Source organism: Colletotrichum aenigma, assembly GCF_013390185.1.
Source record: "Colletotrichum aenigma strain Cg56 chromosome Unknown KSG_Cg56_contig10, whole genome shotgun sequence".
NCBI lineage: Eukaryota > Fungi > Ascomycota > Sordariomycetes > Glomerellales > Glomerellaceae > Colletotrichum > Colletotrichum aenigma.
This window is the reverse complement of record NW_023500916.1, coordinates 2,803,929-2,821,560: the sequence shown is the minus strand read 5'-3', so window position 1 is coordinate 2,821,560 and position 17,632 is coordinate 2,803,929. Positions and strand designations below refer to the sequence as shown.

General features: G+C 54.2%; 3 protein-coding genes across 3 annotated transcripts; 1 reads left to right on the top strand and 2 right to left on the bottom strand.

The window, feature by feature from the left end:
- Positions 1-9,370: 9,370 nt before the first annotated feature.
- Positions 9,371-10,207, top strand: CGCA056_v014622 (Allergen Asp f 4; the record flags this gene model as incomplete). The annotated part of the gene is made up of 1 exon (XM_037329864.1): positions 9,371-10,207. The coding sequence occupies one exon, from the start codon at positions 9,371-9,373 to the stop codon at positions 10,205-10,207; it is 837 nt and encodes a 278-aa protein (XP_037171863.1).
- Positions 10,208-11,138: 931 nt separating this feature from the next.
- Positions 11,139-13,184, bottom strand: CGCA056_v014621 (uncharacterized protein; the record flags this gene model as incomplete). The annotated part of the gene is made up of 1 exon (XM_037329863.1): positions 11,139-13,184. The coding sequence occupies one exon, from the start codon at positions 13,182-13,184 to the stop codon at positions 11,139-11,141; it is 2,046 nt and encodes a 681-aa protein (XP_037171866.1).
- A 1,598-nt stretch (positions 13,185-14,782) lies between these two features.
- CGCA056_v014620 (uncharacterized protein) lies at positions 14,783-15,553 on the bottom strand (the record flags this gene model as incomplete). The annotated part of the gene is made up of 1 exon (XM_037329862.1): positions 14,783-15,553. The coding sequence occupies one exon, from the start codon at positions 15,551-15,553 to the stop codon at positions 14,783-14,785; it is 771 nt and encodes a 256-aa protein (XP_037171865.1).
- Between the last annotated feature and the right edge of the window lie 2,079 nt (positions 15,554-17,632).

The following is a 17,632-nucleotide window of genomic DNA, read 5'->3' as shown; positions in this document are numbered from 1 at the left end:
TTGGCAAATCTTACCATTCTTCGCAGCAATGACCCGAAGAGGTCCATTTCTAAAATGACTGCAGCTACGCCAACAGAGGATTGCTCAAGTGCAGACGAGCCGCAACCCATGAGCCACCACTTTGCTTCGGACTGAATAAGACCATGCAAACAGCAACTCGTCAATCCTTTCGAAGAAGACAGCGATCTGTCACTGGATGTGCGAGAGTGTAGACACTGATGTGGTGCGCATACCAGCCACGTCGGATACTAGGGATCTAGGAGAGCCAGTCCATCTCAGTCCGAAGGGAAGACTTATTTGACATAACAGGAACAGTACCAGATCTCGTACGTGAGACGCTACAGATGAGACGGGGGGAAAGAAGATTCCATGCACTGTCAGCGCAAATGAGAAAGTACAAAAGGCATATATTGCCGATGTAGTCACCCTATTGGAATCAGCGCTGTCACAACAGATGTTGAGATCCGTCTCACGTACCACTAAACTCTCGAATGACCTTAATAACCTAAGTGCTGAAAGTCCTTATTCAGATTTAGGTCTCTAGAACGTTTCAAAGAAGATGAGGTTAACAAGACATTGCGAAGTGGAAATCTGATCATGGTACCCGGCCAGACGCAAATATGTTCGCTCGATGATGACAAACTCTCGGTCTTTGATGACTTGACGGTACTAAGGGCTGATTCTCCATTTCTTCGAGGCCAGAAACATAATAACATCCGATTGGATTTGCTGTCCTGTTGCGAGCTCTTTTCGCAGAAACCAAGCTCGGTGCCAAGATGCAAGCTTGACGCATAGGACTACAATTATTGCGTTCCGTTTGCAAAATTCATGGAAAACGCAAATAATGATTCAAAACCTTTTCAAAATAACTCTGTTCAAGCAAAGACACTACATTGTATCGCACTCCCTCCGCCCATCTCCCTGTCTTGACTCTTTATATGTGTCCCTGTTGAGCATGGCCTAGCCTGCCTTACAATACGATGACCCACCCAGGGGAAACGATGTCTCTCGCCATCATAGGGTGCATCCAGTCTTCGATCCTGTCAGATGCAGCTGGAAATCTTCTCCACCCCGACATCCGAGAGTTCTCTTCATCTTCGAGAGCTGTTTGAATGCTCTTCACGACAGAAACGTCGCCATGGCATACGTACAGATTATGTATGCTGACGTTACCGGCAAAGAAGAATCGTAGTTCCTCGTTTCCGTAGGTCCGACTGATCCATCTCACCGCTGAAGTCTCGCCTCCTACTGTCGCACCCGACTCCAGATTGGCCACTCCCGGTACGAGAGTAATGGACGGCCAAATGTTCTCCATCTGCCACGCGTCAGCCAACGCTTTCTCTGCGAAACGAGTTAGGCGTTGGTTTGCTAAATGCTTCGCGTTGACCAGGGCCTCAATCGACTGCATCCAGTTCACCGGATAGATTTGGCCGCTGGCCGGATGGAGGATGTCCGTTCTAAAACTAAGAACCCTGCCGCTTTGGTGCCAATGATGCTTGATCTGAAGACCATATATATCGGGAAACGGCTGGAAACCAATGTACTCGTCTTGACGATCGAAAGGGTGTAAGTCAGTCCGTGCTGGTTGCTTCTCCTTGTCACCGTAGAGCTGATATGTAGACTCTTCAGCCTGGATTCTCATGAGAGCGGCGTTGGGATCACCCTGTGTACCATCCCATCGCATGTAGCCTGCAGTTATCTCGACAGCCATGGCATCCCTTGGCATCGTCGAAATAGCTCGAAGCTGTGGGAGCCAGGCCACGTAGCCATTGACGGCGTATGCCAGATCGTCACGATTAATGCCAGTAGTGGCCGGGCTAATCTGGCCGATGAGATCGTGTACACCAGTTGCAGCCGCCGGAAGGAGAGATGCCATGCAGTTGCACCGGATGCTCTGCAGATCAATGCTCGTTATCCCATGGGAAGCCAAAAGAGCCATCTTCTTTGGAGTATCCTTACGACCGACAAGCCCCTCATGACGGATGATCCAGTGTAACATAGAGGCTCCGTTGTAAGTAACGTTGACGTAGTTTCCAGTTCTGAAGAATCGACTCCGAGGTAGCCTAGAACAGAGGGAGGAGTAGATAGACTCTGCTGCCACGTATATTGCTGGTTCGGCGACTCTAAAGTCAATCTCGTGGTCGCAAGAACCCGTCTTCGCCACCAATAGCTTCGAAACGAATTCGAGGATCCATATAATGCATTCAATGGGTTTGCCTCCCAACGGGTGTCCCCTCTGGCTGATCTCATTTTCGTCCAACCCCTGAAAACCATGTTCCGTCCAATTTTTGATCTCGTTTGCAAAGTCTTCAGCACCGCAGACTTCATCTTCCTTCCATCCATAACATACCATAGACTTAGTGACGTTTGCCAAGTATCCCTTCTGACAAAACCTCTGGAGCTGTAGTTCTCGTGGTGCCCCTCCGGGGGTAGATGGAGCGGCAGTAACAAGTCCTCGTTCTATTACGACTAGTACAAGTGCTGTCGCGATCCGTCCGACTTGCTTGATTTGAGCCTCGTTGAGTTCGTACTGGCCCTTAAGGATTGCTCTTGCCGTGTGGGCTGGCACGAAGTTTGGCAGCGCAAGTGGAACTCGGTCGGATGAGGTGTCAAAAACAATCATCGATGATATGAGAGTGGTCTCTCTCCATTCTTCGAGTCTCCAGGGAAAGTCTGTTTCAGGTTCTACCGCAGTAGTGAGTTGGATCGAAAGCTTGGGCGGAGAGGCTGGTGATTCGGTAATGAGATGGTTGTCTACAAAAATCTGGACGTCGTCGCCTTGGAGCCATAGTAGCGATGATGCCACGAAGACGCACCCCGTAATTCCTTTCAAAATGACGATATCGATTTCTTCTTTCTGCAGGGACTCGTATACCGCAGAAAATATCTTCGCCAACTCTTTTCCCCCCAGCCGCGCGTGTGCCCTCTTCATCCAGTGAGGGCTCAGATTAGACGTGCGCTTCAGGGCATCGAAGATGGTCGCGACCGTCGCAGTTGGTATGATGCCATCAGTGTATCCGGAAATAACCGAAACCACCTTGCTGAGCTGATCCCGAGAGCACCTTAGCTCGGGCTTTTGAATCAAGCCTTGGTGAATGAGCATCTCGTAGAAGACGTCGCCAATTTGCTCGTCTGAGAGGAAAGTCTTCAGGCTGGCTGCCAGAACGAATGCGGCTATGCATTGAGTTCCTGTTCGTCGCATGAAATGAGCAACACCGCCAGGCATGACACCAATATTGACCAGGACGCTTTGAAGACGCTCAAATAATCCAACATTGCCCAAAGCTGCTTTTCCATCATCGATTCTTTCAGGGCTCACCAGAAGTCTGGATCCAAGAGCCTCGAGAGCCATCACCGCGGCGCTTTGAATGTCATCATCTCTTGCAGCTTGGTACAGCTCGAGAAGAACCTCGACGCTTTTGAAGATTGTGTTGTCGATAGACCATTGCGCCTGAGGTCTCGATAGAGAAGGCATGTTGTAAATCACAATCAATGACGAAAGATTGATGAATACTTGGTTAACTGAGCGAACAAAGTTCAGCCGACTAGTCGCCCTTGGTAATGGGGTTGTCCTTATTTCTCGTGCGGCGATGAATGTTTGCGCCCTCATTCTGATGCCCAACAGGCAACCATGAGGCGTTCTGGTTGTCGCATGATGAGCGCAGCGTGCTTTTGCAATATCCAATAGGGCACATTAAAAGCCTGGGCCCTAGACTGTAGCGCGTGGTGGCTTGCTGATTTTGTCGATTGTTAGACCAGGCGACCAATCTGCGACCGGTGCATGACACCATCACGGCAGATCAGGTTCTCTTGGAGCCTGAAACCGCGGTCAACGAGCGGTGCGCAAGGAATGAACAAAACCGCTATATGTATTCTTAGAAAATGACCACGGTCCTCGTCAAGGCAGCTTCATGAAACTTTGATCCAGACTTCCTCAGAAATCGGACCCATCTTCGATCGGAAATGAACCCCGACTGACCTGCAGGCGTATGTCTCAACTGCTCAGAGACGTGTCACAGCCCGTGGAAACCGAGCAGTTGGCGTAAGGTAGAGATTAGCATCGATAAAATGAAAACAGGCCAAAACGTGACCTAGTGTGATACAAGCGCCGATGGTGACAACCATGGATTGTGTCGACGGTTTTGTGACCAAGGCACGCCCTTCTCACGATAGGGCGTCCGAGGTTTGGACTGCCGAGGGGTTGCATGGTAGAGGACCTCCTAAAATGACGCAGATACAGTCATGCTGCTCATGTTGTGTCAGCCAATGACGTTCTCTTGCATACCTAGATAGCAAACTTGTTAATGGCTTTGATATCCTGAGTTTTGTGAACGGATAGTTGAGATAGTCTAATGCATCTTCTATTCGGTGAAAGGCCTTGGTAAGCAAACACCAACAGGCTCTTACCAGTTTTCTGCAGCAGTATTGCCCCCTCACCCGATCGCGAGACCTTCGGCTACTTGGAGATTCCGCCGCGTCCGATTTGATACCTTCCATCTATCCAGAAACCCAAGTATTGCTTCCTTCTACTCAACATAGCATACAAGACATTGAGCCGATCACTTTGCTGACCTTGTCAGCCGAAGGCCTTGACGACGTCGGCATCCAAACAGCCAGAACACACACGCAAAGAAGACGTCAACGGCGCTACCCCTCTCGCCAAGACCCAAGCCGTCCCCCTAGCCAAAATGAGAATGTCTTCAACTGCCCGTGTCTAAGACACGGATGGGCGGCAATCGGAATGCAGACCCATAATTGCCACCAGCCGAGAAAGTCCGAATCAGCTTGTCTGTTTTTGATACAGGAGAGTCTCTGAAGGGATCACCTACTCTGGTGCTTGTGAGGCGCAGTGTAGTTTATGTCTTTGAGCTTGACGAGGACAGTTCCTTCTGTGGCTATGTAGGAGGTGATGCTGGATCCGAGAGCTATTCTTGCAACGGTGGTCTTGAACATCATGTTCCTGTCACGCAAAAGGGAGGAAGATGTACTTGGGCTGCTCTGAATTGAAGGGAACCATGAAACGCGGATGGCATTTTGTCCCAATTCTCATCGCGAGAATCGATGTGTGCTCACGCGGTTGTTCCAAAATGCCGTGACTACTAACCGTCGAGGGAATCAGGGTGTTACAGGAGGTGATCAGGTCTCTCATAAGATATCTACTTACTTAAATCATCACTCTTTACGAAAAAAACATCGCGGCAAAATCTAGACTTGCCCGCAACCAAGTTGGAAATTATATCTTGGAAACTATATTAATCAAGCGCTCGATGTTGAAAGTTGAAAAAAGGTAGTTGACGTTAGTCAAACAAAAGAATTGGGCCCTAACCAGGGATCGAACCTGGGACCTCTCCCATGCGCGCTGCAGGTGTCAACCCTAAGGGAGAATCATACCGCTAGACCATCAGGGCTGATCAGCCAGATACATCTGGCTGATGTTTGCAATGCCAAATCCCCTGATTATAATCTCTTTATGCTCCTCTTACAATTCTGATTATTGTCTCGACAATTTAATTCACACCTTCAGCGCGGTCGCTAATCATCTCATCTCCCCCAATGGCGCAAATTGACACCGCCGCGGCGCCTGCACAGAGCGCTCTGCGCCAGTCATCCAATGCCAGGATCAACAATTCTAGAACGCCTCCTAGGCCCCCGTACGGCCAGCAATAGTTTCTGGATCCCGCAAATCACCCCAAATTAAACCAGCAAGAAACAAAAGAAGCATCCGCCCCATCCAAGCATTCAAGCAACGCTGCTGAGCCTCTCGATCCAGCGGGTGATCGCTCAATGCAGCGAAGAGTGATCTTCAGGAACGGGCATTTCCTGCCTTAGTGCGCCTGCGTTCCTCCTGCCCTGCCGGGGCAACAAGCCCGGCCGCGTGCCATTGATAGGTAGCTAACGCTGCGCTGAACATGGCGTTCCCTGGCACATGCACCAAGGGCGGATGGACGAGATGGCAAAGCACAATAAAAACAGAAACGCTATTCTTAGAGGCAAACAAATCAATCGATCAATTCAATCAATCATCCAGGCCCTATCATCCGCTATCCGGGTGCATCCCACATGCAGCTACCGGTACGCCATAGCCCAGATGCGGCCTTTCAAATTCTTGTGTGTGTTTTCTATTTCTCACCCAGCCTGGATGTTTACCAGATTCTTCTTTTTCGTCACCGTCTGAACTTTTTGTTTCTTGCGGTAAACAGCAATAAGCTTGTCCAGCGCTTGTGCGATACCACCCCCCGTGCCCCCTAAAGAAGTCCCCCCCAGGCGTTCGTTCACAAGCCTAAAAAGACCAGACGGTTTTAAGGAGTCAAGGGCCTCCGTCGAGGGAGAAACATGGCAAAACCACCGTTCCCTGAGACCGGCAGTAGCTCCGCTTCCTTGCCCTGACGAGGCCTATGACGCGTTCGGGGATCGCCACTGGTCTCTGCTTCCTCTTCCTCCTTCTCCTGCACCGCCTAGTGGAGAATCCGACGTATCGCTGAATTACCTACCAAGAAGGGGGAATTGGAAGAACCAGCAAAGGGCGAGCAGAAAAGTGGTGATTGTGTGCCCACACCCGGGTGGGACCGGCCCTCCGTACCCGTCGCCTCTGCCCTGGAACCAGCTGGGAGCAGATCCAGAAGCCTCGCCCCCTTTCGCCAGCCCAGTTGCCAGTGCCAGCGAACCCTGGCCGCGTGCGGGCCGTTGAGCGGCAGCGGCACCTTGGATCGGATCATGGGGGCCGGTCGGGAGAGGCAGATGGAGCTGGCATGAAAACGGAGCACACCGCAGCGAGTACGAAGCTCAGTAAATGAGCTGCGAGGCGCTGCCGTGATGTTCGTCCAGCATGTTGGCGGTATAATAAAGTAAACGAGGAGCAATGCCGAGATGGGTTTGATGGGATACCCCCATCTGTCCAATGCCTAGACAGCAACGCTGTATGCCAGGTGGACTTCACATGGTTGACCGCCTTGATTGATGGATTGGCTTAATCTCCAGAACCCAATGCAGCAGCAAGCAGCTTCTCAACAAGGCGTCCGTCACTGGGCTGTCATCCGGTTTCCCCATCGGACGATTTGACTGTGTTCATGCTGGCTTGCATGAGTGCAAGTAACTCGGTCGGATGGCTTCGGTATTCCGTCGTGGACAGTCCTCTCGCGGGGCTCGAGAGGGGTATGTCGGGGGCTAGAATATGCATGCTGACAACATGTTGATGGTTGATTTGACAGTGAGGAGGTGTCCAAGCTGGTGAGAACGAGCCCACCATCAAGGCTGCTTGTGAGACAAGTTGACAACGTCATGGAGGGCGAACAGTGACGACGATTCTCCCGAAGGCCTTCGACTCTGGGGAGCCGGCTGTGTGGTTGCAGTTGTGCTTGACGGGTTCCGTGGTGAGAGATTTAACTTTATGCAACCTCGGGACGTGTGTGCCTCCACCGGATCTCCACCGTAAGCTTGGACGGGGCGTTGTTTTTTGTGAGAATTTTCTTCCTGTGAAGGACTTTTTCGAGAAACCTGAATCGTCGACGAGTTCTTTTTTTCTCGTTGGTGTGTGTCACTGCGGTACGGCAACGGAACGGGATCACCAACGAAACCCACTGACGGTATGGTGGATGCCCTCGGCTACCTCACGTTAGGTCGAGTTTGTGTAGCTTCAAGAGCCAGAGAGGTTCTGTGTGTCACTGCTGGTGCTGTACCCATATGTGTGAGTTGTTCCTGAGCGGCGTCCAACAAGAGTTCGCCGTTGCAGGTCCAGTTCCGGGTCCATGTCCCCAATCCAAGGTTCCAGACCCCCCGTGGCTGCTCTTCCCACGCTTCCCCCTCACGACAACACGCGCCAACGAGCGGGTGTACCTGGCGGCGGCGCTTGCTGCCGGCATTTGCTTGGGATCCACGGGGCGGACTGGACTCTCACAGTCTCACTGGACGCAGTTGGAGCCGACGGGCCTTGACGGGTTCAATGTTGTGTGTTCCATTCGTCCAGCGCGGTGTTTACCTGCACTAATGCCAGGTACATCGCTCCCAGTATGTACGGCCGGAGCTACACATTGCTTGGTTGCGCACAAACTTCAACAGCCGCCAAAGTACCTTTTTTTTTTCCCCCAGTGCTGCACGACTGACGCAGGGCCAACGCGTGGTTTTTTTTTTTTTTTTTTTTTTTTTTTTTTTTTTTTTTTTTTTTGCTTGTGTGAGTTCCTCGTTGGCGCCCGGATCGTCATGCTGCTCTTCTCCATCCGAAGTCCATCCATCCATCCATCCATCCATCCCACTCACACACAAAAACTGGACATGTACATACATCCAGGTTCTGGTTGTGTGTCCAACTTTTCAGTCCCCAAGATGCCAATTGGCAGGCCGCTGCACGAATAGGCGTTATTACAGAGTCGCAGTAATCTGTTTCCCAAAGGCGCCCAGCTGGGAAATGCCCGGGGAGCAGCTTGGACTCGATCCGTGGCCAAGCTTTGGCGTGCGGTGAAATTACCTTCCCCACCCCCTTTTCCCGCATCACCGTCAACACACCGTCCAATCCTGCGCCTGGCCCTGGGCGTCCGGCGGTGCACCCTCCCTCCTCCATGATCCATCCCAGAGTCCCAGCTGGTCACTTTGTCACTCTCCACCATTAACTGTCACCTCCTCTCTCTGTCTTCTCGGCTGGAACAACTGGCAGCAGAGCTGGACCGCCCATTGGAACATCTCCACATCACACCCCCTCCCCTGTGGCCCCGTGTGTCTTGGTTCCGCGGTGCGTGTGTGTGTGTGGCCCTCACCTTCTCAAGCCCTGGAACCAAAAAAGACGCCCACCACGTCGGCTGGCCCTCCTCTCGGTCATGACTTCCTGGGCCCGCCTTGCCTCTTTAGGAGTCTGTTCCTGACTAGACAGGGTTATCGACGAGCCGTGATGGGCTGTTGGACGGCGCACGATAGAGCTGGACGCGCCTCCTTGGTGACGACGCCCCTGTCGATGCGCCTGTCCACCCCTGTCCGCCCATGTTGCTCGTTAACACCCACATCCAAGGAGGAACATGGACGGGGGGGGCCGCCAGAGACAGCCAGACTCAGAGTGCGCTGCGATCTGATGAGATTTGTTTCCTTCCCTTCAAAATGGGCCTCACCTCCCTCCCTTTTTCACTCTGCCCCCATCCCGGTTTCCCTCCTTGCTTCACGCTCCCTCTCCTTGCTTCACGCTCCCTCTCCTTCAACCACCATCGTCCACAACTCCGCGAGTCAAATCGCTGTCACTCTTTTCGGACGGGTATCAAAAGCAAAAAATCCAAGCCAAGCCATTTTTACCTTCCCAATACATACTATCTAGCGTTCACGAGTTGACGACTCTCCTTCTCACGACGACATCCTCCCGAAACACGCAACGGTAAAACAAACCTCCTTCAAGATGCAGCTCATCAACAACCTCGTCCTCCTCGCGGCCGCCGCCTCCGCCCACCCCTCCCTCCACGGCCACCAGCACTTCCACGAGCGCCGCACCGTCGACGCCGTCCAGGAGCGCGACGCGACCTTCATCAAGAACGTCGCCCCCGCCGCGTCGTCCACCACCTCTTCCGCCGCCCCCGCCGCCACCTCCTCCGGCTCCTCCTCCGGCACCGGCGTCTACACCCCCTTCTGCTCCGGCAAGACCAAGCGCGCCACCATCGAGCAGATCGCCTACTCCGGCAACACCGGCGCCGACGGCGACTGGGGCTGCAACATGCAGATCATCGACGAGAACGCCCTGAGCCTGTACAACTACACCACCACCTTCACCTCCTCCAAGGACAGCTTCACCTGCTCCTGCTTCAACAAGATCGGCCCCAAGGGCCTGATCGACGGCGCCTGGTTCGCCGCCATCACCTTCACCGTCAAGGAGGGCGCCGACAAGCACGTCGCCTTCGAGGCCGACTCCCAGGGCTCCTGCGCCTGCGGCCCCGGCTCCGAGGTCCCCAAGACCTTCATCGGCCAGTTCGCCGGCACCTGGCTCGAGTTCGACTGGGGCTCCACCCCCAACGGCGGCAACTCCGGTGCTGACGCCTCCGTCCTCGTCGCTGCTGCTTCCAGCATGAGCTACTACGGCATGAAGGTCGCCGCCAACGACAAGACCTGCTCGTGGGTCAAGTCCGACGGCTCCAACGAGGGCGCCTACATGTCTGGCATGGAGGCCGAGGACGGTGTCGGCTGCAAGGGTTACTACACCGGCCACCTCGACGTCACCCTCGGCGACAACTTCACCGCTTAAGAGACTTGACAAATGTCTGTGGCATTTTGATGGGTTTCTAGCGGTTCCGTGACGAGGGTTTTTGAAAAATCATTCAATTGGGTTGCGGTTTTTCGTCGGGGAATAAGAGGAGGAGGTATATCTCTCTCAATTGACCCGCCACGATAAAACGGAAGCCCTCGGCCACAACAATCTTCTGCTTTTATATACGTACAGCTTGACGGCGCAATTGGGAAACAACGGGGATACCTCATTCTTTTTTCTCTCGGGGCTCTTTTTGGTCCGGCGCGGCCCTTTCTTGAATATCTATATTCCATGGCCCGCCGCCAAATTTTGTTTTGGACATTTGGCAGATATCCTGGATATGGGAGAAAATATCTGGAAACATCAACTTTGGTCTCGAGCCGGGGGGCTAGCAAAGGGACGCCTTACATGAATGTTTAGTCCCCTCCCCCCTTTCTCGGACTAAGCCCTACATATACCTAGTGTCTGCTTCTTAATGCGACATAAAACTCATCCTTTTAAATATTGTTCCTCAGTAATGTGATGTGGTGTAAATGACTTAGTGTTTGTCAGTGGTGCTGTGCTGTTCATCCCGTGTCTTCGTCTCGAGTGAGATGACAGCGGGGCGAGAATAAGCTTCATGTGTGTTTCGGCCGGGACAGGGGCTGCATGTGGCTGTGAAGCTCGACACTTATGCTCTTGCTGCCTGTCACTGACGGCTCATGTGCTGTGAGGAGGCCTTCAGCTTGCATCTGTGATTGTTTTCTTTTGAGGTAAAAAGCTGATATGCTGACGCCAAAGTCAGCTTTCTATGATGCTATTCTCAATGAACTCCCAAGGCCAGTATGCACACGCTCCTATTCATCTTTGTCTCGATCACTATCGCCATGTCCAGTTCATTATCGCCATGTCCAAATTCCTTTTCTTTCTTCTCCAATATCCATCCCATTCAAATAATCTCATCGTCATCTTCTCCAATGCGCAGATCGCTCATATCAAACTTCGCACCCAACTTAGCCCGCGCTTTGCTGCTGCGGTGTGCCTCAGACTCGCCCGCTCTGCTTGAGCCAGCAACAGCAGCACCCTGCGAGCCCTCCTGAGGTGCACTCTCAACAGTATCAGTCGTGTTCTCCGTCGTATCCTCGGTAGAGGCGGCCTCATCTCTCGCGCTCTGGATGAGTTGTCGCTGCTGAGGAGGGGAGGGAGACCCATCTGAGTGCATCGTAAGGTCCTTGAATGGCTTGCTCTTCACCTCTCCATCCTTCTCCACCAACTTCCTCGGCGCGCGGTTGTTCGTCTTGACAGGGCTGAGATGGAGTGTCGACGGTGTCTCCATGCCTTCATCCTCAGTCGGCTGGAGCGAGACCCCAGGGGGCGGCAAGCTTCTCCTCGTAGGCGACCTCCCACGCTCCTCATCCACATCATCATCGAACCTCATCTCCTTCCCCTTCCCCTTTCCCTTAATCGACGACCGCCTTCGCTCCGGCTGCTGCTGCTCCTCCCCCTCACTCACCCTCCGATTCGCCTTGAAGAAATGCCCAATATTAAGCGGCTGATGCTGTCCCACCTCATGGTCACACGGGCACCCCGCCACACGGCACGGGTGGTAGATACACATCCCCATCTTCCTCCTCCTCTTCTCCTCCTTCATCTTCCGCCTCTCCGCCTCCTGCGCCGCCAGATCCGCCTCCCGCGCGCGCTGGTTCACCGCCGCGCTCGTCGAGACGTACAGCAGGTACGAGAGCACGCGCACCCGCGTCCCGCACGGCGTGACCACCAGCACGGTATCCCCCTCGCCGTCCGTCTCCCACAGGTCCGGGACGAAGTACACCCTATGCTGGCGGAACACGCAGTCGGCGGTCGTGACGTTGAGGGTGTGCGCCAGGTCGGCGGGCATCTCCACGGCTTCGCCCCAGGAGACCGGGATCCAGGCGGCGTCGTTGGGCTGCGCATTCGGGATGGGCGCGGGAGGGAGGCGGGCGGATGCCGGCGGCGCGTAGGTTGCGGGCGAGGCGAGGTAGTCGGAGAGGAAGGTGGCGACGACGGGGGTGGTGGTTGGGTTGCGGCGCGGGGCGGTGTGGCCCCAGCCGAAGGGGGAGTCGGCGCCGGGGAGGGTGAGGCGCTGGCCGGAGTGCGGGTTGGAGGAGGACCAGTCGGAGAAGTAGGCGGAGGAGGAGGGGTTGGTGGCGGATGCGTAGTCTTCGTCGGAGTAGTATTCTTCCTCGTCGTAGTCGTCGTCCTCGGTTTGGGCGGTCGTGGGCTGGATGCGAGGGGCGGGCATTGGAGTACGAGGTCTGGGTACGGCTCGAGCTGGGACTTGCTGGGTGTGGTTTCCTCGTGGCATGGGAGCAGCGTAGGTGACGCGGCCGCGGCCTCGAGGGGCGACGGGGGCAGCAGCCGGCACTGAGGAAGTTGTTGCGAGGGCCATGGCTCCTTGACCGGCTTGGTTGGTGACTTGGGGGCTAGGTTGCAGTCCATATCGCATCCGCGAGGGTCCTCCTCTTCCACCTCTCGGACGAGACGGCCAGCGTCCTCCTGAGTTCGTAGATGGACGTCCCGAGACAGCTGCCGTGTTGGTGGCAGGATAGTTGTTAATGCTGACGGTGTTGGTAGGGACTCCTGCCCCGAAGGCGGGAGGAGGACGTCGCAAGTTTGACGAGCTGGGCCGAGGAGGAGCTTCCAGCAATGCCGGGAACCCAGGGACCGCGGGCGACGGGTCGTATAACGGCTGGAAGGAGGCGCGGGGGATGCGGTAGACGCGGTCGCTGCGGCGGCGGACGTTCTCCGGGATCGACTCCTGGGGGAAGTGGAGGACGAGGCAGTCGTAGCAGGTGACGTCCTCCGGGCCTTGGAAGGCCATCCAGGGGCTGTCGCCGCAGGTGGCGAAGGGGAGCCCGTTGGAGACGACGGCGTGGCAGGGGTCTTGGATCTGGGGGAAGTGGACGGGAAAGCCGCAGCTGATGCAGATCGATTGGGGGAGAAGTGTCCAGCACATCGTGAGAGTTGTTGAATGTGAGAGGAGGAAAGGGAAGGAAGGTGGTGAAAAGTTTGCGGAGGTGAGGTGAAGGTGAAGTTGAAAGGAAGAGGGTGGAGCTTGAGAAAGGTGATGTTGAGATGGTGCCTAGAGGGTATTGCAGGCAATTAATCAGAATAAAGTCGAAGTTAAGACGAGAAGGTTGTCCAAATACGTCTGAGGACGGAAAGGTTGGGGTGTGAAAGGGTGAAGTTGAGGACCTCAAGGTCAAGTGTTAGTGAAGTTGGGATGGAAGTCAGACCAAGTCAAGATGTCGTGGGAGTGAAGTTGAGGTTGCGATGTCGCCTGCCAGAAGCTGTTTGATGACGAGAAAAAAACAAAATTAAGGTGAGATCGAGGTAAGCTTTATGTCGAAGTCGAGTCGGGGGAAAAGAAAGAAGCCTTGAGCTTTGTGTTAGTTCGAGGCATTGTTCTTCATGAGAACAACGACTTGGCCAATGTGCACCTAGGCATTGTCGTCTCCATGTTGATGTCCAGGCACAGAAGAAAGGGTTGCCTGTCAAGGCAGTCGTTCAAGGTCAGTTCCCTTTGCGCTGACCAGACAATAAAGGCACAGCCAGGATCCTTTCAAACATTGACGAACAGCCTTTTGTAGTAACATGTCAAGGTCAACAAGCAATAATTATCTTGGCTCGCAGGTTCTCAACATCGTCTTTCAAATAATGAATCAAAGGGCTTCGATCCTTTGGGAAACCTGGCGACGGCATCACAATATTATTGTTGCTCCCATCAAGGAAGCCAGTCCTTGGGCAGAAACGCATGTTGTATTCATTGTGGTCGTCCTCGGTCGAGATCGTCCATCAACATTTTTAGGCAACACCCAGAGAGGTTGTTGGCAGAAATATTCATGGCAATTAAAACACACGCGGCATTAGTGAGGTTAGGATAAGCAATAAGGTGCAGCTATAGACGTGTCGCAATTCAATTTCAAGTCTGATACACAAGCTAAAAAATAAGATTCGTGACGTTTAATGTTGAAATCAATGAAGATAGATCAAAATCGTAAAAAAACGACGTTGGCCTGACTCGAACAGACGCTCCCGAAGGAACAAGATTTCTAGTCTTGCGCATTAGACCACTCTGCCACAACGCCAGATATGGCAAGCTGGAGGATCCCAGTTCCGTGACGGCAAGGGCAAATCGTGGGCTAATGTAGTATAGCGAGCCCTTGTCGAAGCGAGTCAAGCCAAGGGTGGGCTAGTGGGGCGGTGTTCGAACGACGACTCTTGTCTGCAATGACTTGAAGACGACCGCATTCAAAGTTCACCACGTCAATAGGTATTCCTTGACTTCTGGAAAAGGCTGGGGGACACGGACGAGGCCGGGTCTTGAGTTGACGACGTTCTGAAATCGGCTGAACGTAGGATTGCAGCCCGACCGTGTTCACGACGTTTGATGCTTGGTTCGAGATTCGCCATACAGGACAGATGCCAGCCAGGCAATACCCAATATGACAAGTTGGACCAACACCTTAAAAGCAAATGTGACGGTCTATTCAAGCAGAAAACAAAGCTATAAAAAATGAGAAAACCTACCAAGAAACACCCGAAGACGCCACACTATCGCGACGTGCTGCGCTGGCGCCTTCTACCCCTAGCATCCTCCTCCCGCATCTCCCGCTCCCGCGCCGCACTCTCCGCAATCTCAATCGCCCTCCTCTCCCTCTCCGCGCGCTTCTCCGCGTCCTCCTTCAGATGCCGCTGATGCGCCGCATCATAGTCTGTCTCATCCTGCCCGCCTACTAGCGCAATCGCCAACTCCCGCGTCGTCCCGCGCACGTGGTCCACAACCTCCTTCTTCGCCTCCATCAGACACTTCACAAACGCCTGCACGCCCGCGTTCCCCATCGCCTCGGGGCCCAGGTGCCGGTAGATCGCCTGCTCGATCGCGCTCCACACCACGTCCGTCTTCACGCCCAAGCCCGCGATGACGTGGTGCACGCCCTCCCACATCATCGTGTGGCAGCGGCCCAGCAGCGCGCCGTGGGCGCATTGCGCTTGGTATTCGAGGTCGCGGATGTGCTTCTGCATCGCGTCGGAGTACTCGCCGCGCTTCTCGCGCTCGGCTTCGGCGGTGAGGTAGGCGAGGTCGCCGCGGTGGCGGCAGGACGGGCAGATCGCGGGGCGGCGGGCGTAGAAGTCGTCGCGGTTGACTTTGGAGGAGGTGACGGACTCGAAGCCGCCCCAGACGGCGCGGCAGTTGAACTGCGGCAGGCCGTTGAGGGAGTAGCCGCCGCACTCGTCGAGGTGCTCGTAGCGCGCCCAGTAGCCGTCGCAGCCGCCTTGGGAGGGGGGGAAGCAGCGTTGGAGGGAGAAGACGCGCATGCACATTTTGAAGATGGGGTTGGGGGGAGGACTGACTTTTTGGTTTTTTTGAATTGGGGGAGTTGGCGTTTGAAGAGTTGGCGTTTGAAGAGTTGGCGTTTGAAGAGTTGGCGGTTGTTATATGGGATATCTGTGGTGGTAAGTTGGTTATTGTTGTTGATGATTGTGATTGCTTGATGATCTGGACGACATTGATGGTGAGTTCTGGCATGGATTATAAATGTCCTCGACGAGACGTCGACAACTTGTTCCACGAGTGAACATGTCAAAAGATGGTGAACAATCAAGGAGTTCAGTGATGAGACTCGACTAAGAATTCTTAGTCGTCGGCTCGACAAGTCAATTGTGCGTCACAAAGGGGCTTTGAGGGTATTCACACGCAGTCGAGGCGAACCAAAGGGTACTGTTGGTGCTCATGGTGAACAAGAAGACGTCAAGGGCCATTGTTCCACATCCAGTCTGCGTCGGGGCGGCTGGCAGAACACAACTCATTGCCGTAAGCCACACTTGCAGCTTCTCACGAGAATGCATCATCAACAAAAGAGCTCCGAGAAAGAGAAGCTTCAAGATACCACAGATATCCCTCCACCGCTGACCAGCCCTGTGATCATCTAGCTGTTATGAGCTCTGCACTCACAGCAGCTCAAACCACCGGCCGTGGACTTTCACAAGAATAGCACCGTCAACTCTCCGAGATCCTTGATCCCAGGCACGCCTCGAAGGGCTGACGTCGGCATGTACCGAGAAAAGCCCTCCCCTACGCAACGCGTCGGGGGAAACGATCAGGCGCGTCGCGGGTAGATTGTTAGAGCGACGACGGCCGCGGCTCCCGGGCCAAACGGCGCGCCCGCCGTCGGACGCCACTGGGATCTAGCAGCGAGACGAGGCGTTACAGCTGAGGGGTCCTGTGACGGATGCTTGTCTGACATGTCGTTGGCGGAGAGGTCACCGAGGGCGAAGGGTCTTTTCTTCTTTTGCGGGGTTCGTCAGTGCGGGATGGACGATTTCGAGGTGCTTGGTGATTGATGCGATGGATGAGACGGAGGAGGGATGGCGAGACATCCGAGTCTCGCCATTGGGGGCAGACGGCGTTGATCAAGGGATGTGGGCTGTGGTTTTCAGCTGGCTTGGTATTCGTTGCTTTCTGGAGCGAGGCGGGTTGGAGATGATTGGAAGCGAATGTTGGGATGATGGCATGATCTGCAAGCTCCCGCTGCTGCGACGTGTAACGGATGGATGGCAGATGGTTGAAGGTGGATGAATCTTTGCAAGTCGTATTACACACACTGTGCAGGCATCTCCATACCCAAGAGTGCCTCATCCATGCCATGTTGTGTCCCCGTCTGCAACCACCACGATCCGGAAAAATAAAGGAGCAAGGCAGCTTCGGTCGTGGCTGGGACATACTCCAACCTCAATTCGAGTGAAAATCCTGCATAGCAGGCAAGGAGGAAGGCGGCGTCATGAGACGTGCTGTTTTCGGACTGGAACCACGACCAAGTATGCTGTTGTCTCTCTTTTTTTGCCCGTTTCATTTCCCAGTTGCTCGGTGTATTTGCGGTTTCAACGTGAACTGTGTGTGTGTTGTCCCTCAGGCTCTCTCTCTCTGTCTCTGCTCTAGTCTGGGTCCGGACATTTGTGCGTTCCAGAGTCAAATCCAGAAAAAAGGTCCCGGGCAACTGGAAGCATCCAAAGTTTATGGGACACGGCCGGTGAGCACGCGGTGAGCGTTGAGGGTTGAGACGGGAAGTTAGACGGTGCCGTTCACGTGGCAGTGGCAGAGGCAGAGGCAGAGATGGGAGCAGATGCATGCATCGGTTCGGGGAGGTTGAAGATGGGGGCCGCTGATATGGGTCCCGTCTTGTCAATGGATCCATGGGCTTGGATGGAGACGCTGGACGGACGGACATGTGGATGTGGATGTTCGCGACCCAATCAGGCCCCAGTTAGATTGCATCGGAGCGTTTCTGATGTGATTGCGACCCGGGTTGCCAGGCAGAAGGAGGGGGAATGAAGGTGCACTGTCGAAGCAAGCAAGCGACGCTCATTGTCCCGTCAGTATCTGCCTATCTTTGATGAAATGGC